This window comes from Oratosquilla oratoria, chromosome 17 (genome assembly GCF_046742065.1).
Source record: "Oratosquilla oratoria isolate Oo_2021 chromosome 17, ASM4674206v1, whole genome shotgun sequence".
Classification (NCBI taxonomy): domain Eukaryota; kingdom Metazoa; phylum Arthropoda; class Malacostraca; order Stomatopoda; family Squillidae; genus Oratosquilla; species Oratosquilla oratoria.
The window spans coordinates 23366600-23393249 of record NC_134793.1 but is presented as its reverse complement, the minus strand read 5'-3'; the positions used below and the strand labels follow the sequence as shown (position 1 = coordinate 23393249).

Here is a 26650-nt window from a genome sequence, read left to right as displayed (position 1 = left end):
AATACACAGATACAATTTAAAAGTATGGACCTATCAGTTACTGTAAACCAAGTTCTTAAGCGTTAATAGAAATTTTTCACATTTATAGGATGAAACACAACATAATCTTACTTTGTCACTGTATAATACATCTCGCCGATTGATAAGAGGCGTTTTGGTTACTGGAACCGATTCACCAGTTAACATGGACTCGTTGACGATAGCATTGCCTTGGAGAAGAACAGCATCACAATGCATTATTCCACCATGCTTAGGTACAACAATCACATCTCCTGGAACAAGATGTTCTGATGGTATTCGTTCTACTCCTTCTCCGCGTACCACCTGTAAGTAAAACAAATTAAGCTACAAATTCCATCAATGTTTTCCACTGAGTACCAGTATACATTTACCATTATGATTCTCAATTTATGAACCTATAATTCAATCAACTGCTCTTTATTAGCTTGTGATGTACATGTTAATCAATGAAAAAAATGATAATAATTACATCAACTACATCAGATGAGTGAATGGTAGACTGAAGGCTCATCTGATTACTGTGCATTTGCAGAACCTCAAAGCTCAGAGAAACCACGGAAGTAATCACAATGACAGTAGCATAGTAGTAGTAGTCATCTGTGTACCACAATATAACTGATGCGACCTGAAAATAAGAAGTGTTCTTTTATATGTGTAGAGCTTCACCTTCATTGATAAAAAAAAGACAAATGCACACACATATATACATTTATGAATGATATACACAGATACCACATACCTGAAATATATAAAATGGGTTGATAGCTTCCAAAAAGAGAAGCTTATATATAGGTGTAATGGGTACTTTGATTGCGTTAAAACCATACACTAACCGCCGTCTCATTTGTTCAGTCCATGGCAAGCCCTTCTTACAGTGCAAATCTCCCGCAGTGTGCTGAAAAGTAGGTTGACAGGAAATCAAAGAAATGTGATGATTTCAATGATGGATATTTGACAAACCCATTCATTTCTTATGACTAATTAGGTATTACTACCTTCCTTACAAGGGGGAAGAAGTCTATTGGTATATAGACTGGTATATAAATACCTGTTGATATGGTTTAACATCACAAACTCCCCCCTATTAGGAGGCTAGGACAGTGCCCCTTACAGAGGACTTTGTAGCGTGGAATTTAATGAACCATGCCCTTGGTTCAAGTTTGCCAGTGACAGGGTTCGAACTGCCATCCCCTCGACCTTTGCCGCAAATAATGACGCCCTAACCTGCTAGGCCAGCAAGCTTCCCATAAATACCTGTTACCCATAATAAAAGCTTTTTATTGCCCCTTTACACTTCTTACCACACAGGTGAACGATCACCCAAATGTTGTTCCAGTGATTGACTTAAGTGCGTTAAGTCTAGGTGTGCATTTGTTTTTTATGTTTGTTATGTGTTGTTTGAAAGACATGGATGTATTGTATGTTACACCAAGAATTTTCAGTGTGTTTGTGTGTGGTATTAGAGTGTTGTTGATGTAGAGATGAGGTATGTATTTGTGTTCTTTTGTCAAAACAAAGAAACTAATACAACAATATACAAACAATGCATACGCTCAGTGATGAATTATGCGAATCCTGCATGGGCTCCTAATCTCAGTGAGACACACCACAACACCCTTCAAATCATACAAAACAAAGCCCTAAAAACAATTACAGGCTGCACAAATACAACACCTACAGACCATTTACACCATGAAACAAAAGTCCTCAAAGTCAAGGACCACCTCGACATGAGAGGCACACAAACACTTGCCGCAGCCACCAAACACATCACACCCGCTACACTACATAGCAGAACACCCACACACATCAAGAAACATTAAAACAACACCCAAAGACCTGTATCACACACAGATACTCTCTTCTCTTCCTCTACAACCACCAAATACCAGCCTCCGGAAACATATTCATAATCACATCACTCACCGCTCCATTAACACACTGAAAGACAACACACTGCTGCATGCCAGACACCCTGATATCCACCCTTCTGAATCCTCTCTCCCACGAAAGGACAGAGTCCACCTGGCCAGACTGCGGTGCGGCCACCACCCAGCACTTCTAAGCTACCAGAAGAGGCTGGATGACTGCATTGTGAACAGCTGCCCAGGATGTAACACTTCACCCCATACCATACAACACATAATGGAAGACTGCATTATACACAATCATGCACGCAAACAACACAACATACACTCTATAAAGGATTTGTGGGAAAACCCAGTTTCGGCTGTGGCATTCCTTGGGGAGACAGGACTGCTCGGACAAACAGTCTAGGGAACGACAACAACAACAACGATCACCCATACTCCTTTCCTATCTAAGGATCAATGACTAGTACCTACAAGTGGTGGTCCTACAATCCAGTCATCAGAAAAAATAATCTCTGTGGCATTGGCACTCAACAAAACCCACCAACAACCCTCACGTCTGTATGGAGGTGCGACCTTAAGGGGCAAACACTAATGGTCATACTTTCAAAGCTTTTCGCCAGCCCTGGCAAACGCTGTCTACTACTAGAAAGTAGAGCCTGACCTGGTTTTCTAGGTAACCTTAGGTGTCTTAATAGGTAATCTATAATATCTAGTTTCTGTAAGTATAGCTACTGAAGTTATTTTCTAATAGAAGTTATTTCATAATAGTACAGCGCTTGCCAAGGCTGGCGAGAGGTTTTAAAAGTACAGCCCAAGTCTCTTGGCCAGGCCCACAATCTTTTTCCATCAACTTTGTTGTTCCTCTAACTTTCCATACAGCATAAGGAGGGCTGACACCCAGCAAGTGCTCCCTTCCTCCAAGTTGGTGGCAAAGAAACAATTCCACACTAAAGTAATGTAAATAACAATCCAATATTTCTTCCCAGACAGATACTGAAAAGGTCCAAGGACTTAAGTCACTGTTGGCTATGAAACTTAGGTAAAAATTTCCATATTCATTATTACATATATACATATATATATATATATATATATATATATATATATATATATATATATATATATATATATATATATATATATATATATATATATATATATATATACATACATATATATATGTATATATATACATATATATATACATATATATATATATATATATATATATATACACACACACCAATGGTTATTTCCCCCTTACAAGGGAGGTAGCCAAAAAACAAAGGCATAAAATCCACTCCCATCCATTCTATCCCCACATGCTCCACTCCCTCTCACCCCCCTCCCTCACTCTTATCATGGCTTTGCCTCTATGATGAGTCATCCCTACATCTTGCCCACTGCTACTATTCATTATTGATTAATCAAAATTAATCAAACTGCCCCTAGATGCAACAACCCCACAGAAGACATTGAACACCTTATCTTACATTACTCCACATTAATAATCCATAGACAACAACAGTACATATTTCTTCTCTGAATAATCTATGGGCCTGTCTAGTGGCCATTGCTGGTTACCTGGAATCCATGGATCTTCTGCAAGAGATGTCTGGGGCAATGGATTGATTTATTACATTTAAGAACACCCTCACCACTATCTGGAAGTGCTCCCCTGATAGGATGACACTCAAGTCTCCAGACTAGGACCCCAGCTATCTATCAACTTCTGCCGCATCTCTTCCTCATTTTACACAAACGGAGAATGGATGACCCATGACAGCTTGGCCTCCTACTTTTATAATCTAGTGACACATGTACTGTCCCACACTAATGCAACACAAACAACAGCCCAAAGTTTCTTTCCCAAGAGATCTATGGGAGAGCCTGATAACCACTGCCAATCACTACGGAGCTGTGGGTTTCCTGTCAGCAACTCTCATGGCAACAATTATCATCATAATTATTATTAATTCACTATTGTGACAATTCCTCTTTTAAACTGGTACGAAGTATACTTCCACTCCTCAGGTACTCTCCTTCTTTCAGAGTATACATAACCAAAGACAATATCTATAAGAAGTTCTATCTTAAAAATATACTCACCCCTTGGTCAAGGCCAGTAAGCTTGTAAAATATCTCTTGGTCATCATCCCAAAAGTATGGCATTTTCTTGAAAACAAACATCTTTACATTTTGGACCTCTGAAAAAAGAAAGTGCATGAGATTCTGGTGTTCCAGAGTATAAAATAAAATTATAATTTTTTTTTATACATGTATTAACCAAAGATGTTGTTGCTGTTGAAAAAAATAAATAAATAAAAAATAATAATAATAATAATAATAAAAACATAAATAATAATAATGATAACAATATCAATAATACATACATATCCCAAGGGCTTTCTCCCCTTCAAAAGGGAGGAAGCCAAAGTCAAAAGGCATAAATCCATTCCCACCCATTTCATACCCACACACTTCACTCCCATTCACCACCACTCCTTTCCTCTTTTCTTGGCTCCTCCTAGATGACTGGTGATCCCTGCATCCCACCCATTGCCCTGGGTAAGAAGCATTATGACGTTTCAATTCTTAAAACTTTACATGTTGGACAATGCTAATTCTGAATATTACTAATACGACTATTGACTCTGTATTCAATATTAAGTGAATAAGTTTAGCACATAATATGCTCAAATGTCCAGTCTTAAGAACTACTACAAAAACCGCAGGTAGGAATGCTTACGTGTCTTATAATGGCCAATCATCGCACATCAGAAACATTAAGAACGGAGTACCACAGGGCTCAGTTCTATCCCCCACACTATTTAATCTATACATGCATGACTTACCCACGCCAGACACCTCAGAAATACAAATCTCTTCCTACGCAGACGACATAACAATCACATGCACACATCGTAACACAGACAAAGCTGCAGAAATAATCCAGCCATACCTTGACACACTCAACACATGGTTCATCACAAACAGACTCAAAATAGCTCCAACCAAATCTACAGCAACACTTCTCACCAACTGGACAAAAGAACACAAATACATACCTCATCTCTACATCAACAACACTCTAATACCACACACAAACACACCGAAAATTCTTGGTGTAACATACGATACATCCATGTCTTTCAAACAACACATCACAAACATAAAAAACAAATGCACACCCAGACTTAACGCACTTAAGTCAATCACTGGAACAACATTTGGACAAAACAAAGAAACTAATATAGCAATATACAAACAATGCATACGCTCAGTGTTGAATTATGCGAGTCCTGCATGGGCTCCTAATCTCAGTGAGACACACCACAACACCCTTCAAATCATACAAAACAAAGCCCTAAAAACAATTACAGGCTGCACAAATACAACACCTACAGACCATTTACACCATGAAACAAAAGTCCTCAAAGTCAAGGACCACCTCGACATGAGAGGCACACAAACACTTGCCGCAGCCACCACAAACACATTACACCCGCTACACTACATAGCAGAACACCCACACACACCAAGAAACATTAAAACAACACCCAAAGACCTTTATCACGCACAGATACTCTCTTCTCTTCCTCCACAACCACCAAATACCAGCCTCCAGAAACATATTCATAATCATATCACTCACCGCTCCATTAACCCCTTCCATACGGTGCCGCACACGTAGGCGTCATGAGGAGCAAGTGGATTCGCGACGCTGCCATATCGGCGTCTTGATTATATTTATTGTAGTCGCCCCTGTGTTTTTACATTCTCCCAAATGCGCCCTGAATCCCATTCTCTGTGGTTTTCAAAATTCGCGGGTGAAAGAGAGAACGATCGATATAAGCGGCGACTATATTTTATGATGCGAATATTATTACGTTACGTCATACGGCTGGCATTGGCTGCTGCCCGCGAGATTTAAGGCCCGTACTGAAGTGGTTAACACACTGAAAGACAACACACTGCTGCATGCCAGACACCCTGATATCCACCCTTCTGAATCCTCTCTCCCACGAAAGGACAGAGTCCACTTGGCCAGACTGCGGTGCGGTCACCACCCAGCACTTCTAAGCTACCAGAAGAGGCTGGATGACCGCATTGTGAACAGCTGCCCAGGATGTAACACTTCACCCCATACCATACAACACATAATGGAAGACTGCATCATACACAATCATGCACGCAAACAACACAACATACGCTCTATAAAGGATTTGTGGGAAAACCCAGTTTCGGCTATGGCATTCCTTGGGGAGACGGGACTGCTCGGACAGACAGTCTAGGGAACGACAATAACAACAACAACTACGAAAACCCAAACATATGAAACACAAGAACTGTATCAGTACATGCATCTCCAACATTATCAACTCTCATGATAAAAAACTAAAAAAGGGGAAAATATGTAATTATAAACAGTTTGTCCTTAAAATCTACTTGTAAAAACATGCCCAAACCTTTAAGTTCTCCTGTGGGAGTGGGAATGATGAGCGTCTTGGGAACGCTGAGATTGTTCAGAGGTTGGCTGTGATTTGAAGCCTCAGTTGTGCAGTTACCCAAGACAGAGTACTCCTCATAGCTGCAAGAGAGTACATTGTGAAAATACAGAATGGAAAGGCACTGTTTACCACATAGTAGTGTAAAATATTAACCACTTCGGTACAATGATGCCTATGTAGGCATCATGAGGTGTGAGTGGGTACTCAAGGATGCTGGCATTGGCATCTTGATTATATATATATATATATATATATATATATATATATATATATATATACATATATACATACAGTACTACCTCTCATTAATGGACATTAATTAGCTGTGTTTGCGGTGTTTTCACTGTGTTTTCGGTGTTTTTTGGTGCTGCTGTTTAGTGCTGTGCAATCACTATGCCACCCAAAAACCCCTCCAAATCAACGGATTATTCACATCAACAGATACTGTTACCTCCCTTTTAGTCCATTAATGAGAGGTAGTACTGTACATGAGTTACCCCAGGATTCTGTGAACTGGTTTGATCATGTTTGCTGTGTGTTTATTATTACTCAGAGTAAAAGAGAACAAGTAATACAGCAGTGACTTATTGTTTTATAATGCAAGTAGTGTATGGCATTGTACATATGGCAGCCAATGCTGCATGCAATAATTTGATTCATACTGAAGTGGTTAAACTTCACATTAGTATTAATTAATAAATTACCTCATTTACCCATTGCAGCTGGACATGGGACACAGATTGCTTAAGTTTTAAGCAGTAAATATTTTTGAGACTATAACATCCCTGCATGCCAGTCATACATCTTTTTTTTGTGATTGGTGACTTAATTCTAATCCTGGAAGAAAGATGATCACCTTCTACTATCTTTCCTTTCTGGTCCCCTCTTAAAATCCTCTCAGACCACCTATATGACTCCACCTCTCCAGCCTGATATTGTCTTCAAGGATAGATATGCTATTTACCAGCAAAACAATATAATTCTCCATTGAGGGTGACCCACAACTCCAATGTACCCAGCTACACCCCCCCAGATTAACCTACAGGTAATCCAGAGAAAATTTATATTGCTACCTGTTCTGTGTTAATGTTGTATGATGTAAGATTATATGTTCCATATATCCTTATTTTCAAATTATCACACTGATTTAAATTCATGTATTGTCCCAGTTTGGGCTATATCACTTTCTAAGCTATTCCAGGTATCTATACATTTGTATGGAAAATTGTATTTCTTCACATTCTTTAAGGCATTTAGTCCTTCTCAATTTGTTCATATGACCTCTTCAATCCTTCCCATCCTGAATCAAGAGATTTCCTCTGTCGATGTAGTCTATCCCCTTTAACAACTGTTAACAATTGTGATCTTATCTCCTTTCTCTTTGATCTTTCAATGTTGGCAAATCCAGTGGTTTTAGTTTCTTCTAACATAGTTCATCTGCCAGAATGGAGCCAATTTGGTTGCTGCCTTTTGTAGCCACGGGGGTGGGTGGTATAAAAATATTTGTGATATTGTAAATAGTTTTCTTTATCTCTGGAGTTTTTTTCTCTCATTTTCCCCCCTTAAAAGTGGGGTGGTCGAGTAAAAATATACATCCACCCGACACCCACTCAGCATCCTATTCACTATCCCTCCCCTTTAAGTACCTTGTGGATGGAGTCAACCCTCGCATATTCTTCAGGTAAGAGACAATGTAGCTAAACACAGTACCTCCACAGCAGGAGTCAACAACAAGAGCTGGTTTCCCCCTGCCATTTCATTTCCATGATAATCCCCTCACGCTCTCTCTCATCCACTCAACATACATACATACATATACCAAGGCTTTTTCCCCCTTACAAGGGAGGTAGCCAAAAAGGGAAAGGCATAAAATCATTTCCACCCATTCCATCCCTGAATACACTCCACACCCCTCCACCCTCCCTCTTATCATCCACTCAAGAAATAGAAAAAACAGATAAGAATTAATTCCTTTGAGCCTTGTCATTTCTTCATCCATTTACAACCACTCTCCATTTGGTCCTATCTTTTGCACTCTACTTAATGTCCTCTTCACCCTCAGTAGTTTGATAGGTTTGCTGTTCCTTGGGTCATACCTCTATCTTTTCTCCATACAAACTTTTTTATATATTTCTTAGTCTCTTATCTGTTATACAAACACTAATTTTTTATTGTTCTATCTCTCAGATAAAAAAAAATCTTAAAGTAAGTCCACTTATGTACTCTTCCAAAAGTAATCACTAACTGTTTCAGTCTCCTCAGAATCAACCCTAAACACATCATCCACAAATAACATATGAAATGCAATACTTCACTATCACTTGATCTGCCTCAGTTCTCTTATACTATTCTGAATGAACTCGTCAATCAATACAAAAATCAATACCTTCACCTATATTAAACTTGAAATACTGCATTTTTATTATAACTGTGCAATGCACTGCATAAGAAAATCCAATTGAATAGCAGCAATAAGACCTTAATTTACCTTTACTGCTACCCTGACATTTTGCAAAAATTTACAAATATTCTCACCTAATACTGTTTGCATCAATGGAATGTATCCTTTGCACGTGATACCTCTTGTACTTTTTGTAGTACTCCTGTGAAAGAAAGAGGACACGCACATGAAGAAAAATCTAGTTATGAAGTTACTACAAAAATATGACAACAAATCATACAAGCAAAGTTGAGCACATGAAGAAAAATTAAATTATGACACCAAATCATAAGAATATAGTAGATACAGTACTATAAAATATCAATACTCCTTAGTATAATAACTGTTGCCTGAAGTTCAATGACTTCATCCATGTAGTAGCCAGAAACAGCCCTGATATCCCTTAGAAAAAATAATGGATGTTGTTTGTGTTTGTTCTAGTGTAAGTCTGTTTTGTCAATGACAAAGCAGAGGAGGTTTAAGAGAACAACCATTAGTTGTCAATTCTTTTTGTGGAAAAGGTAACCACTCAAAGACAATATAAAGAGACTTGGGCTATGTGAGAAGATTCAATGCCACCTCCATAGGGCTGCATCTCCAGATAGGACTGGAGGTGTTGATGGTTGATATATGTCTTACAGTACTATCATTTTCAGGTATCCATACCTGGTCCAGTGTCCAAGATTTTTGAGAGCACAAATGCTACTCCTCTGATTGCAGATAATGGAGAATTTGGTAAAACTACTGTATATTGAGAGGAGAAAACTGGAAATTAATGTGTCCAAGAATAAGCTTAAGGTTTCAAGACTGATGACCACAAGGTGTATGTCCACCTGAATGGGGAGAGAATGGAGCAAATACTTATCAATATCTGGGAAAAGATATAAAGGAAAGTGGAAGAATGAAGGAAGAGATTGTCAACACAGTGGGGAGATAGTAAAACGTGTCTTGAGAACTGTTTATATCAGTGGAAGGAATGTGCAAAACAACACTTGCACCGACTGCTATGCCTGTGAGTAAGGCTTGGGTGACAAATGTAATAAAGATAAGGCATGTGTTGCCAGCTTGTTCATTGTAAAAAAGTGGGACCTATTGTTGATCCCTACATACTGGAGACTTTGTCTACTAAGTACAGAACTGTCAGGAAATAGATTTAATTTGGAAGTGGGTAGAAACAACTTTGCCAACCGTGTAGTTAATGAATGGACTAAACTTCCTGCAGAGGCAGTGCAATGTAGTTAAGTTCGTAGCTTTAAGATTTGTTTAGATAAACGCCTAAGCAAGATCCTGTAATGACTGCCATTTATATTATTTATTTATTTGTTTGTTATTATTTGTCTTTATTATCATTTGCTTCATTTTCATTTATCATTAGTTATCTGTCAATTTATTATTATTATTTACTATTTACCTGTGTTTATTATTTAACTATACCTATACATTTATTTATCTTATTATTATATTCCTAAAAATTTTATTTATTTAATTATCATTATTATAATTCTTTTTTGCATCCGACCTAGTTATGGACCAAAAGTTCTCCTGTCGGCATGCTCCACCTTTGTAATCCTTTGTAATTCATTAGCCTCAGGAAGTCCCACAATTTCACACACTGTACTGTGCACAGTAAATTCTTTAGCCTTTTCTATATGGAAAAAGTATAGTGTATATATATGTGTGTATATATATATATATATATATATATATATATATATATATATATATATATATATATATATATATATATATATATATATACAGACGCTCCTCTACTTATGTTAATTCGTTTTACGTTTTTTCGATTTTACGTTTGAACTGACTGTAAAAAAAATTGTACAAAAAAAATTTTGAGTGAATTTTTTAGTTTAGCGCGCTCTCCGTAGTTCAAACGATACTTACGCATGACGCTGCGTCCATTGTTTACATGGCACAAATGACAGACTGAACGTGCCTTGCCTCCTCCTTCTCCTCCACCATCTCAATTTATGTTGCTTTAATCTAATTTATTTGAAATTAATATTATTTTACAATGTTATGTTTATAATTAATGATTTAGGGGTGTTTTATAAGATACGGTAATAGAATTTATGGATGTATAGTACAGTAACAACTTACATTCATTTTCACGTTACGTTCGGCCGTTCTGAACCTAACTAAAATGTAAGTTGAGGAGCGTCTGTATATATACACTCACTATCCGAGTTACGACCTAGATAGGTTCCGACCAACCGGTCGTAAGTCGAAACGGTCGTAACTCGGACCGTATACATTCGAGGTGTATACTCAAGGACATATGATGCAGAGCGTATCCAGCTCAAATGTCTCGTTTGTGGCCTCATTGTAGAACATTCTCAGTGCAAAATATCCAATACTCTTTGATTGTTATACTAAATAATAAATTGATAAAAATAAATTAATAGGATATGGTAAAGAAAGAAAATATATTACACAGGATTCTTATTAGAGACCGAAAATACAAATTAACACAAAGATACAAAATATAAAAAATAGAAAATAGGCATGTGAAAAAAAAAATTAAAATCTACTTTTTGGTTGCATGTCATCTACACTTTCCTCGTGCGTACGGTCGAGGGAAAGATCAGGCAGTAGGTCTGGTGAGGCACCATGGGGGATCCGTTGGTATCCGCTGGTCGAGGCATAATTAATAAAAAGAGGTTGAAGTAATAAAGGCTTAATAATATTTAAAATAATTCCCTCAAATGTACATGAAAACAAGTACAAGATTCGCTCCTATGCACTGGGCTCAATCGTCGCCTCCCATGCGAAAACGTTTGGTCTCTCTTCATAAGAAAAGAACGATAATCATAGCATAACGTTATTTCATCAAATAAATATTTTATGCATGGAATAGTACAGTGAGATATATTGTCTTATTGAATATAAGATATTATACTTCAGAACTCCAGGAATATCATAGACTTGGGTTAAAGCTATTTGTATCTATCTTCGTGCACTACAGCTTTTGACTTTCGACCAATAGAGAACTCGAACCAGAATGAAAAGACGAATGCAGGACTACTGTAAACCGACTCTCTGTCTTGGCTTTCGGGGAAGCGTGTATCACCGATCTGGCAAAACTGCTCTTTCTGACCATTCCCACCTGCCCTGATTATCGGTGGGAACTGGGAATCGAAATACGGTATAATATCAATTCCAGTAGATGGTACACACACACTAAATTATGGTAGAAATACCATAATTATGGCAGACAGCGCAACCTTGGTGAGATGCTGTGCTGCCGTAACTGTCGTACGGGATGCTGGACGCCACGTGCAAACGTACAGTAAACCAGTAAACTCATAATATGTGCATGTAGGCATCTGCTGAATGTGGTCGTAAGTACGGGTGGACGTAAGTCGCACAGGTCATAACTCGGATAGTGAGTGTATATATATATATATATATATATATATATATATATATATATATATATATATATATATATATATATATATATACAGTCGAACCTCGAAAGCCCGGACTAATTGGGGGGAAGGGTGGTCCGGTCATGCCAAAAGTCCGGTCATCAAAAATGTCGCACCTAACAACCGTAGATTTTTGTAGCGGTATATGTATAAGTAATGTATGATATGGCATTGAAACACAAATGAATAATACTCTAACACTGTAATAATAACAATACTGTAATAATAATACTATAATTCTAATAATTCTGTAATAATAACTGTAATACAGGCATGTAAATGTACTGTACATACAGTGTACTGTACTGTATTTTTTATTACGTACACTGTAAATATCGGAAGGTATGCACGCGGGACAGTGGTGGCGGCCAGGGTTACCGCGTTTTCTACACTGCCGTGTAGAATGGGAGTGTTGCCATACCGGGGCATGCATTTTTCTCGGGCGTGTGCAGACTTTCATAGCAAGATATACTTGTCACTTTGACAAAATGTTGGTTCTAGTTTTTTTATTCAGTAGGATATAAAAATGATTTTTTCTATATTATTATTGCTAAAAGAAAGCTGAAACTTTAGCGTAGAATTTTTTCTACACAGTAAAAATGTATCTTTTGGGGTATAATATTATAAGTAACACAATTACCAATAAAAGTCGTATTTTGATGTACCATTTATTATTTGATAACTTGTTCTATGAGTTTTAAACAAAAGTTTGAGTTTTTGAATGTTTTTAACAGCCCGCTGATATGTAGAAAAAAATTCCTCATGTCCTTGTGTAGTTGCCACATGCCGCTATTTTACTAAGTTTTGGTACAAATTCTACGAAACGGCAGCCCTGGTGCTAAAAGAAAGCTGAAACTTTAGCGTAGAATTTTTTTCTACACCGTAAAAACGTATCTTTTGGGGTATAATATCTTATAAGTAACACAATTACCAATAAGTCATATTTTGATGTACCATTTATTATTTGATAACTAGTTCTATGATTTTTAAACAAAAGTTTGAGTTTTTTGTTGTTTTTAACAGCCCGCTGATATGTAGAAAAAAATTCCTCATGTCCTTGTGCAGTTGCCACATGCCAGTATTTTACTACATTTTGGTACAAAATTCTACGAAACGGCACCCTGGTGGAGGCTTGACTGGGTTGGGTTTGAGTACACGTGTACAGCCGTCGCTGCCACCTACCAGGCAAATTGGGAACTTTGCTTGAAAAGTACGCCCTTTGTTCATTTCGACCGGTCATGCGAGGGTCCGGGCATTCGGGATCCGGGCTTTCGATGTTTGACTGTATGTATGTATGTATGTATGTATGTATGTATGTATATATATATATATATATATATATATATATATATATATATTTTAAAAAATCATCAATTCAAGAAAAATGTAGTATAGAAACTTCATTATGAAATTCTACAGCAAGATTTGAAAGAACTTACAATGATCAGGACAGTTGAGGCATGGGAGAGTGAACATCTGGAGTGGGTACAGTACAGCATGTAATGTGGTAACCAATGGAAAATCAGACGCAGCAGTCCTAAGGATGCTGTGATAAGTACCCATGTTACCACAAACTTTGTCCTGGAGTGTACGTAGCCATAGATTTCCTGTGAAATAAAGAAAATGAAATGTTTTTAGATGGACTTGTAACTCAAAACATACAAAAGTATCTTTCATGTCTGGTACAGAAAACTATATTACTGGAATACAATCAAATCTTGTATGAGTAATTTATGTGAAGTTGCTTGCATTCATAATTAATCAATAATTTATAAGTGCCTCGAGTTTCAATAAGTGGAAAACATGCAGCACCACAGAGGTAGGCAATGATCTTTGGGACCTTCCACAGGTTTCTCTGGGAAGAATCTTTGGACAGTTGTTTGTGTTGTACTGTTGTATTTACCTAGTTGTATTTTACAGGAAGGGGAGCTATGCTCGTGGTGACCTGTTTTTGTATCTTGCAAGATCAAGTTTGTTTTTAAATTCTTGTATTGTGATTCTGTGTCACTGGCTGATTAGTATGAAGAGGGGAGCAGTCGCCAGTTGTCTGCTTTCCATATGTGAAAACATGTAAGAAATACAGGTGAAGTTGATGGCAAGGGATTATCCCTTCAGGATTGCACCTGACAGGTTTTGAAAATGGGCAACAGCTTTGTTGGCCATCTTGCAAGACAACTACATGCAGGTATCTACCGTTGGTCCCATTTGCACCCATAAATTTTTACAGTTACTGGATTATCAGCCAACTATGAGGAAGTTATGATGTATTGGTTTTGTATTCAGCTTTGAAATCTTACCACGCAGCTGAAACCTTGAAGTTGGTGCCAACTTAAATCCCTTGATAACAAAAGTAATCTTGGATGTCATTAAGATATAAAGATATCTTGGACAATTTTTGCCCACAAAACAAAGCAATATTCAGATCACATTTACTGCTCCAAGATTCTACTGCTAGTACCCTTGAAGCATAAATTAGAATTTCTTGCCCACACATGATGCATCATCATTATAAAGGCATTCACCTATATAAAGAGTCTAGCAATGATGAAAAAAGAAGCACTGATACTGCATACTGATAATACTAACTATTGCCTTGAATTTCACTGACTATTAGTCCTGGGACACAGAGATGACCCGTCACACATTAGGTGCTACGATGAGAGGGGAGAAAGGGTGGTGAACAGGTGTGGAATGGGTGGGAGTTGGTGCATGCTTTTGACTTGACTACCTCCCTTATAAGGAGGAAAAAGCTCTTGGTATGTAGACAGATAGAAATTCATAGCCCTACAACAGCTAGTAATGGCCCTTATGACTTACAATGGATCTTCCTAGGGAGAGCATCGTGCTATGGCAAGTTATATTAGTGTGGGACTGTTCCTATGCCAATGACTTGGGGTAGGAGGGGAGCAGTTGTCAGTTCTCACGTATAAAGGTAGAGGAAATAAGTCCAAATTGACAAAGAGATCTCATGCCTGATAGAGAGGTCAAGGTGTTGCACCTCCAGTTGGAGATGAAGGCAATAGTTTGGCAGAAAGATAATTCTCTCCAAGAATAGGATGGATGGATGGGGTAAAAGGGGCCTAGGGTACACATTGAATGTCTGTCAAGTAGGGATGGGAGTTGGCAAGAGATAGATGAATGGAGACTGTCAATGGATGATGAATTGATTTGGCACAACAGGATTTCTTCTGGTCTACTCTGTAAATTTTGGACTGGATGAGGGGAGAGGATCACCATGTAATGATGTGGTGGGGGGTAAATTATCTTCAGCTGTTGGGCCCTGCTGTGGGAGTACTGTGACTAGCTTCTGACCCAAGCTGTGGGCAGGGGACAGGGAGAATCTTTCATCCACAAGGAGCCAGGATGAACAGGACAACAAATGGCTATTGGATGGGTGGAGATGTGTGTCTTGCCTTTTAACCACTTCGGTATGATGGCACCTATGTAGGCATCATAAGGCATGACTGGATACACGAGGATGCCAGCATTGGCATCTTGATTATATCTATATTTTTTGTAGTTGTACACAAGTTATTCTCGGATTCTATGAACAGGTTTGATCATGTTTTCTGTATTTATTATTACTCAGAGTTAATGAGAATGAGTAATACAGCAGTGACTTCATATTTTATAATGCGAGTAGTGTCATACAAATTACCGTATTTTACGACTAGGAAGACGCACCCTAATATTTGAAAGAAAGAGAGAAAAAAAAAAAAAAAAATCATTCTCATACAAGAACACATTCACCATATACCCGACCACTGAACACAAAAACATAAGAAGCAAGGACGACACGTACTGGATGTATTGTTTACATTACGAAATCACTTGTCCAATTTTGTTTGTATGGCAATGATACTAGTTGGTGATTAGTAAAAATACTATACATTTTTCATTGTCCAAGGGTGGTTTTATTTTCATAAAAATAAACTAAAAATTTAAAAAATATGCATGTAGAAATATAAAACTCCACTGCTGAATCATTTTTTTGGTAGGCGGTGGTCCAAAGTGTCTTTCTGCTACTCTGTTACCATGTCCTTTGGCATATCGTACAACTTGTAGCTTGTATGCGATAGTATAACTAAACCATTTTGATGAATTAGTCATGGGTGATCATTTCCAGGACAAAAAATCTTGTGACACGTGTGATAGCCTGGTGGTAACTGATAAAGGCACCTGGCATGTGCGTGCATTCGTGTGTATGTGTGTGTGTGTTGATATGAGACGAGGAAGCGGCCCATTTTCTCCACACGCTGAGTAGGCTCCAGGAAGGATTATGGTATTGGAAATACTTGTAACAGCTAAGTACCGAGTTTACATCATATATAAGGTTGAATTAAATAGTACTTAAGCTAACATCATAGTGTAATGACTCAACATACAAATCCAGGTCACTATCGGTCAAGTGTCCAAGCTCACTTAAGCCTGGGTGTTGCCTTACAATACAACATTCGTTTTGGAAGATGCACTAGCATTTTTCAGGGTATTTTTTAGGGGAAAAAAAAAGTGTGTCTTGTAAGCCGTAAAATACAGTACATATGGCAGCCGGTGCTGCACACAAGAAGTTGAGTTATACTGAAGTGGTTAAGAGGGGAAAAGGCCTTTTGGTATATGTATGTGTACAGACGCTCCTCAACTTACGTTTTAGTTACGTTCCGAACGGCCGAACGTAACGTGAAAATGAACGTAAGTTGTTACTGTATGTTCCAGTAATGTATGACCGTTCATACTGTACTATACATCGATAAATTCTATTACCGTATCTTATAAAACACCCCTAAATCATAATTATAAACATAACATAGTAAAATAATAACATTAATTTCAAATAAATTAAATTCAAGCAACATAAAGTGAGATGGTGGAGGAGGAGGAGGAGGAGGCAAGGCACGTTCAGTCTGTCGTTTGTGCTATGTAAACAATGGACGAAGCGTTATGCGTAAGTATCGTTTGAACGTCTCGTACTATGGAGAGCGCGCTAAACTAAAAAATTCACTCATTTTTTTTTTTACAATTTTATTTTTACAGTCAGTCCAAACGTAAAATCAAAAAACGTAAAACGAATGAACGTAAGTAGAGGAGCGTCTGTATTTAAGCTGATGGAAGGATTAATCACAGAAACAAAACTATTCTACCCCTCTCCAAAACGACATGGATTCAAGGAGGGTCACTTGTGTTATCCTTGGCAATTTGCAATTATTATTTCAAACTATGTGTTCTTGTCATTATCTGCACTTCATGTATATTGATTCTTTGCCAAATAAATTTAAAGATCATAGAAACAGACAGCCACAACAATGACAAGAAATGGTTTGACAGTGCACAGAAATATAAAACAATCAAATTCCGGTGACCAAAAGATTGTTTAAAGGTCAGAATGCAATAGATGAAATATTCTTTCTAAACCACCCACTCCCTTTTAGAAATGGTTTAGCAAACTATCCCAGTTCCACCATTGTAATAATCACATTTTGATTAAAATACGTTTATACAAGTGGATTCTATGAGATTTCTGAAGATCCACAAGACATGCACAGCCATCAGTCATTCATCATGCATCAGCATAAAGTCATAGTAGCCAAATACCATATCTAGATAACAGCACCTTAGAACTGATTACTGCATACACTTGTGGTTTCTACTGAAAAATGTTGCAGAATTTAATTGAATCTGAAGAAGAGTTAGACAGTGGAATTCGTTCATTGTCCATCCAGTCATATATGTTTTGAAACCATAAAAATACAACAATAAATGTCAAAAGATGATCAGCAAATGACTGAATATGCCAAAGTTGACCTTCTTGATGAGGATGCTGAAAATGAGAAGCCCAACCATAATAGTGAAGAAAGTAGGGAAGAACAGGGTTAGGAAGAGGAAAACCAGGGATACAGAGCAGAAAGAATATGAAATACTGATTGGTATGTCTAGGGATAGGCTAGGCCTAAGGCAAAACTAGATTATCATCTTATTCTTAGTGTTAACCTTATCAATGAATTGGTGTCGTGGCTGCCTAACCATAACTTTATTCACCCAACACCATCCCCTACCCCCCTGGCAGGCCCAGGGGGATTGGGAGTGTTGGGTGGGGGTGGGGGGGTCTGAGGGATAGCCAGAGGCTTAGGCTTAGTGCCAGTCATGAGTCTCAGTCTCAAGTTACATACGCATAGGCCAAGTTAACACAGGCCATAACTTGGAAGTGTTGGGACAGTCACATTAAGCTCCATGGTCTATCATAGGGCCTAGGCCTACAAATGCATATGGTATGTCACTTGTGTAGGCTGTCATGCACATTTTGTGAATCTGCACAGATTATGAATATTCATTACAATGTGCAGCACCAATAATGAACTCATAATTGGACACACATATAATGAATCCATTAGATATGCACACATTATGAACCTAACCTAACCTTTCTACAAACCTTCATGTGTGTATGCCAAATGGATTCCTTATCTGTGTATCTAATTATGAATTCATTATTGATGCTGCACATTTTAAGAATATTCATGATTTGTGTAGATTTACAAAATGTGTGTTACATAGGCTACCTAGGCCTAGGCCTATAGCCTAGGCTATGGCCTGTGTTGCTGGCCTAGTACCAAACACTGCAATGCAATTAGCAATGTGTCACCTCTAGCCTGTGGTGTTAGTTGAAGACCTGACTTCTTTGACTTTTGGCAACTTTTGGGGCACCCGTCCAAGGATTGGCTTTTGAGCAAAGATCATTGGGATTGCATCTGCCTTTAGACGAGGCCTTACAACTTCCAAATATCCAATAGAACGAGCCAGATTATATATATATATATATATATATATTATATATATATACATATATATACATGAGGAAAAAAAAATAATAATAAATAAATCCATGCAAAGTTTAGAATGTACACTGGGCACTCACAGTGATCTCATCTTTCTCCCAGATCTATTCACCTTCAATCTGCATCACTGGGGAATTGAAAGAAGCTCTGACTGCTACCTTGCCCATTTTTACACTTGGGAGCTACACAACAGACCATAATTCATTCAATTTTCTCACAACTATTCAAGAGATTCAATGTTTAACAATGGCAAACAATGGAGTGTGATTAGCAATGTTTGCCTACTAATACGTCACACTTCTGAAGATTCTCGACAATGGTCAAAGGTGTGAAGGAGCCGATTTCAATGTGCAGAAGATTTATTCAGAGTTGGAGAGTAACATTTTTGTTATTCAGAGTTGGAAAGTAACATTTTTGTTGCCTAAATTCAAATTTAACAGAAAAATATTTTGTGGGAATGGTCAGCAATGCTTTATTTATTCTGCGAATCAAGTAGAGAAGAAAAGGTAAAAGGTGCAGATGGAGAGATGATAATGGAAGAGAAGGCAGTGAGGGGAAGATGGGCAGAATATTTTAGGGAGTTGCTAAATGTGAAGGAGGATACGGAGGGAAAGATAGCTGCAGTGGGAAATGCTAAGAAAATGACCGTGATGAGTGAGGAAAATGGAGGAGAAATAAGGAAGGATGAAGTGAAGGCAGTTGTTAAGATGATGAAAGCAGGTAAGGCACCTGGTCTGGATGGATGCCATGCAGAATATCTAAAAAAAAGGAGGTACAGTGATGGTGGACTGGATGGTGAGGTTATTTATTGTTTGCTGGAGAGAGGGTAGAGTGCCGGAGGACTGGAGGAGTGCCTGTATAGTTCCGCTTTACAAGGGAAAAGGGGACAAGTGTGAATGTAGTAGTTTCAGAGGGATTAGCTTGTTAAGTGTAGTTGGGAAGGCTTATGGGAGGATCTTGATTGAGAGGATTAGGAGAGGAACAGAGGGAGTAATTGGTGAGGAACAGTGTGGATTTAGGACGGGAAGAGGTTGTGTAGATCAGATCTTTGTGGTAAGACAGATATGTGAGAAAGCTATAGGAAAGGGGAAGGATGTTTTTTAGGCTTTTATGGATCTGGAAAAGGCTTACTATAGGGTAGAAAGAAAGGCACTGTGGGAGGTTATGCAGATATACAGGATAGGAGGAAAGCTACTGGGAGCTGTCAAGAGTTTTTATGAGAGTAGTAGAGCTTGTGTCAGGATTAGAAATGAAGAGAGTGAGTGGTTTGAGGTAAAGGTGGGACTTCGTCAAGGATGCGTTATGTCGCCCTGGCTGTTCAACTTGTACATGGATGGGGTAGTGCGAGAGGTAAATGCAAGGGTAGTGGGTCAGGGATTGGAGATGGTTAAAGAAAATGGAGAAAAATGGGAGGTGAGGCAGCTGTTGTTTGCAGACGACACTGCGCTTGTGGCAGGATCGGAGGAGGGATTGAGGAAGTTGGTGACAGTTTGGGAGAGTGTGTGATAGAAGAAAGCTAAAGATAAATATGGGTAAAAGTAAGGTGATGAGATGTACAAGGGGTGAAAGTGGCAGTAGACTGGAAGTGAGCATTAAGGGAGACCAACTGGAGGAAGTGGTTAGTTTTAGATACTTGGGTGCAAATGTGGCAGGAAAAGGTGGAGTGAAGGTGGAGGTAGAATGTAGATTGAGAGAAGCGAGTAAATGCCTTGGTGGATTAAAGAGTGTAATGAGGAATAGACATTTGGGAATGGATGCTAAGAGGAGACTGTATGAAGGAGTGATTGTGCCAACAGCACTGTATGGGGTAGAAACATGGAACATAAGAGAGGAAGAGAGAAGGAGTTTGAATGTGTTTGAGATGAGGTGTTTGAGAAGTATGATGAGGGTTACTAGGCTAGATAGAGTGAGAAATGAGGAGGTGAGGAGGAGAACAGGGGTGGAAAGGGAGTTGGGAGATAGGGTTGATGAAAGAGTATTGGGATGGTTTGGACACATGGAAAGAATGAGTGAAGAAAGACTGGTAAAAGAGGTATGGAAGGCAGATGTGGAGGGAGTGAACATGAGGGGACGTCCTAGGATGAGGTGGATGGATGGGGTGAAGGGGGCTTCGGAGAAGAGGGGAATGTCTGTTGAGGAAGGACGAGAGAGGACAGAAGACAGGGGTGAATGGAGAATGGTTGTATATGGATGATGTTGTGATGCATGAGGTGGTATGGGCAGGGGGATGGGGGTGAGGTAGTATGTGTGAGCAAAATTTGACGCAGCCCAAAGGGATTTCTCCCCGTCTTCTCCTTTTATGCAATGGGGGGACAGAGAGGGGTGGTCGCTGATTTAATGAAGTGGCCTTGCTGTGGATGTGCTGTGTCTTGCGACACTGCTTCTGACCCAGGGCAGTGGATAAGGTGCAGGGATGACCTGTCATCCAGGAGGTGCTAAGATAAGAGGGAGGGTGGAGGGGTGTGGAGTGTATTCAGGGATGGAATGGGTGGGAATGATTTTACGCCTTTTCCTTTTTGGCTACCTCCCTTGTAAGGGGGAAAAAGCCTTGGTATATGTATGTATATGTATGCTTGGAGTTTTGAAAAAGTGTCTCCTATTGTACATTCTGACCTTTCACAGAATCCCCCACAGAGCACCCATACCTACAATAGTGAAGCTCTTCACATGTGATCTCCCCTCACCAAACCCAAAACATAACACCAAAGTTATCACCTATGCAGATGACCTGATGATAATGACCCAGCACAGAAACTTAAGAGTTGATAAAAAGTAAAAACAACCAAACATAAGTCACTTAGACAAACTAGAGTAATAGAAATAATGGAGTAGATGCCTCCCCTAAGAAATAATAAGTCAAGACAACTATGGATCAAAGAAACATCCAATAATAAAACTGACCAGTCACATACTTCCAATGAGAAAGAACAAAAAAAAAATAATGCTAATAACAATAATAATAATAATAATAAAATAATAAAAAAATAATAATAAAAAAAAAAAAATAATAAATATACTAGGATCAGTAACAAGCACAGGATTTGCTATGCTGAAGTAACCTTAATCACAGTCTACAAGTAGTTATTAAAATTTCATAATCAATTACACTTTAACAGAAACAGGATGATTCTTACAATCAAGAAAACAGACACTACTAACTACACAAAACAAAGCAATGAGAATAAAAACAGGATGCACAAAAATCACCCCAATAAAAATATATTTGAACAGAAATCAAAATCTTCCCCCACAGAACACATGAAAATGATTGATATACATTTCTATGAAAAAGACCTCAACCCCATCCACCTTTCTCATTACAGCATCTAAGTAGAACTGACTGAATGTAACAAAAAACCACCAGCAACATACTACTCAAACACCTACAACAACCTTCCACCTACATCACACAGTACATCTATACAAAAAGACACACTCAAATCACAAAAAAGCACTTCAATACAGACCACTGAACTCCATAGTGAATCACACCTCTTCAGACATTAGAACCACAGAAAAATCCTTCCAAAGAAAAGCAAGAACCACTATAACATTACATTCAGGTTTATGATGATGAAGATTTAGTTTAACAATACGAACTCCGTACTACCAAGAGGCTAGGATGGTCTCTCTTACTGAGGGACTTTGTAGTGTGGGTTTGAACTGCCATCACCTCAATGCCCACCACAAAAAGTGATACTCTAACCTTTAACCCACTCAGCCAGTGAACAAAATTCAGGTTACCATCACAATACAACTTCAGTAATGTCCTCATTACTTCTTTGAACTCCAAATTTGTTTTCTATTTCCATCTGAAATTCTCTTATCATTCTTCATCACCTATTTTATTTTGGAAACTAGTCTAATGCTGAATCTAGCTGTGTAACCTACCATTCTATGGTCACTAACTTTATTTTCTATGTATTTGTGAGTACCATGACAAATGTAGACATATTCTGAAACATTTTATTAAAGTCTAAAATATTCTATGAAAATAACTACAATATCATAATCTACACTGAAAAAGAATATAATAACTGCCATTACAGTGATGTTAAAAAAAAGTGCTTGGTTACTGAGTGCTATAAAGAACAAGTGGTATTAAAATCATGTATGTAATATTCTGAAAACAAAAAGCTGAAAAATTAAAATTACTTACTGCCTGTTCTTCAAGACCCGGGTTGATGTAGTCAACATCAGGTTTCAGGGGTGGAGGTCCATTCTCCTGTTCGCCTGAAACAAGATTTTTTTTTTTTACAACTCTAGGTAGATAACTGCCAATCATGGACATACCTGAACTGATTAAATGTGCTCACCATTACTGTACTTCAATCAACCTTACACACCACGTCTTTTAGCTTTATAACACCAACAACACATTCTTCCCTAAATGCATGTTCTTCAGTGAGCAATATTGAAAAATGTCTTGTAAAATAATTCAGGTAGATAATTTGAACACCAAACAGCAATGTATAAATTCATCATTGGGCATTACTTAACCACTTTGCTCTATTTGACATATTTCATAAATTTTACTCTAGCTTATGTTAGAAAACTTGGTCAGCTTGGCAACAGTTCCTGCACGATCACCCTCTCATACATATTTAAGTTACTATGTCCAGCATTAATCATGGTCATGTCCCTGGGTCAGAGGCAGTATCACAAGACACAGCACATCAGCCTTGCTGTGGATGTGCTGTGTCTTGCAACACTGCCTCTGACCCAGGGCAGTGGGCAAAGTGCAGGGATGACCCGTCATCCAGGAGGTGCTAAGATAAGAGGGAGGGTGGAGTGTATTTAGGGATGGAATGGGTGGGCATGGTTTTATGCCTTTTTCTTTTTGGCTACCTCCATTGTAAGGGGGAAAGCCTTGGTAAATGTATGTATGTCTGTTCATGGAAAAAATTGACTTATCAGTCAATAACTGGATATTGCCTAACAGTTGCTAACAGCAATCTTTGCATTTCCATATTTTGCTTGTTCATGCTTTATCAAGCACACCCCTTTATAACTCCCATCCATTTTCTCCCTACCATACTTATTCATATAGTGCTGGTGGCCTATGAAAGCTCCCTTCCTACTATGTAGTGATCAACCAGCACAAATACAACATACAGTCCAATATTTCTTCTTGACAAGATCTTTCTGATGGCTCAAAATCTATTGCTAGCTGCCGCGAGGCTGTGGTTTCTAATTAGTGAAATTCAAGTTAACAGTTATCACTGGATGTCCTTGTTCTCTTGGAATGTTTGAAAAGTATACTTTTTCATGTCATTTGTGCTTCTCCAATTTTCAATTCCCACTAATTTTCACACATAAGTGTGATTTCTTTCTTGGTTCTTCACCATGTCCTCACTTTCCTAGGCTTTCTTTTACATCTTCCCAACCCTGTTTCATCAACTGATCCACTTTAGGTGGATCACACATCAATCCATGTGTGAATTTCAGATGACTTCATTTATACATGTGGTCTTGTGCCTTGTTATTCTTCTTCATGTATGACAGTTTCTTCTTCTCTGTCTGTCGCCTCTTTACATGTTCTAAATTTGCATTTGTTTAACTTCTGCCAGTCATCGTTTAATGTTTAGAACTGTGTAATCATATTAATTATGTGCTGACAGTACTACAGTCATACTATAAATTGACCATGGCAATATCACCAGGTCACCTATTTCTGGGTAAGTTGCAATTGGAAAAAAGTCAACAAAGGACTTGTATACAATTACTAATGTTTCCAGCACCATTTGAATTTTTTTTACATACAACACAATTGTTTGAAAACATTAATAACTGGTTGGATAACAGTGTTCTTCCACGTGCAGTTTTGCATATGAAAGAATAATATTTTGCTTCTTGATATCGACCTAGAGGCATCCAAGAGAAAATGGAAAGTGAGCCACCCCACAAAAAGTGTGGCACCCCACAGTGAGGTTCAATGAACGTTTTGACGTCCTCGTGGACATAACTCACACAAATTAAATTAACATCACTCATTTACAGCCACACTTTCATACAAATATATATACATCAACAATAAAATTCAAATAAAACATCATAACATGTGAAAGTTCTGTCTATTTAATATGGACAAAATGTACAAAATACAGGCAATTAACGCTACTCGAAACTAGTAGTTATAATACCTGACATTTTAGCAGTTCCCTTCATTTTGACTTGATGCACTCACAAGCCATGAGCATCACTTGCAAAGCACACGTCCTTATCCATACAGCACTGTTGCAACACTGATGTAAACGGACCAAATATCCTTGGTGAACCACTGTATTTTGTCAACCAAAATATCATAAGAGGCAACAAAATAAAAATCAACTGGATGAAATGTTGCATTTCACAAATAATAAACCAGAGGACACTTAGTAACAATAATATACTAAAATTCATTCCCTCAAGTTCTTTATCGTACGTCTGACATACAACGCAGGTCCAGACTAAGAAACCCTCAATTACCTTGACAATTGATAACATGCATACCAGTATGAGAATGGGTGAAATTTTCACTCAAATGAGACGAAGCTGGATGTAGAAAAAATAAGGTACTTCAACAAATTAGTTATGTACAATATCTTTATGTATATAAAGGTTCTAACTTTCTCACCATTCCCTGAGGACGAACCCGGGACAGAATTCGAAAGATCGAAGTACCTGTTTACAAGGCCAGTGCATTCTACTTGTAGTTCCTGGACTCCAGATTTTTTCATATACACACACATACACTTGAGTCTAGGCATATTAGAAAACAGGAGACAGGATCCAACGAGCGTTGCCCCTTTCCTGTATACTACAATTAGGTAAACACACACGCGCGCACATGTGTGTGTGTGTATATATATATATATGTATATATATATATATATAATATATATATATATATATATATGCAAAGTAGACCACTTGGAAAAAGAAACTAACGAAGCAGAGCGCTTTCGTATATTACATCTTCAGTGCAACAATATACGAAAGCGCTCTGCTTCGTTAGTTTCTTTTTCCAAGTGGTCTACTTTGCATAAGTGAACACACGTACCCGTGTTCTTATTAGCATATATATATATATATATATATATAAAGTGTATTTGGGCAGGAGTTTTTCTCTAATGCACATAACATTAAAATTGATGGCTAGTTGTGCATTAATTATTTTCCATACACCTTATTATAGAAAGGAAATTTATGACTTGGCTGTATGTAGTCATATTAGCTAGATCGCGATTTCGGGTTCAAGACCCTTCTTCAGTAGCTATAGGGATGTTCTATCTTGTTAGGATAAGAATTAATCCGAGGAGTCTTATTAAGTTCTTAGTTTTATACTACTTGCTAATCACTCTGGGGGAGGTCACCTAGTATTTCGGGCAGTGACGAAATGTCACGTGCACTAGGAGAGCCTCCGGGTTCGTGTTGTGGCGGAATGTGGCATCCTTGTGGTTATGGCGTTTTCTCTCGTATTTGCACTAGTGGCGTTTTGTCTCGTATTGGCGTTTGTTGTGTTATGTCCCATATTTGGATTTGCATC

At 38.1% G+C, this 26650-nt stretch overlaps 1 protein-coding gene across 2 annotated transcripts in view; it reads right to left on the bottom strand.

Annotated features, from left to right (window-relative positions):
- Positions 1–26650, bottom strand: part of anne (polyamine-transporting ATPase anne boleyn) — an 83368-nt gene that overhangs the window by 22753 nt on the left and 33965 nt on the right. The window contains exons 1-9 of one of the 2 annotated variants that reach the window (XM_076200638.1): positions 25266–25386; positions 23282–23355; positions 13732–13899; positions 8942–9009; positions 6365–6486; positions 4005–4102; positions 761–916; positions 491–646; positions 112–324 (exon numbers count right to left, since the gene is read on the bottom strand). In XM_076200638.1, the coding sequence (XP_076056753.1) occupies positions 112–324; positions 491–646; positions 761–916; positions 4005–4102; positions 6365–6486; positions 8942–9009; positions 13732–13899; positions 23282–23355; positions 25266–25290 (1080 nt within the window). In that variant the 5' untranslated portion in view covers positions 25291–25386. Of the gene's footprint in view, positions 1–111; positions 325–490; positions 647–760; positions 917–4004; positions 4103–6364; positions 6487–8941; positions 9010–13731; positions 13900–23281; positions 23356–25265; positions 25387–26650 lie in introns of those variants that run through there. The other variant, XM_076200637.1, reaches the window with a different exon arrangement.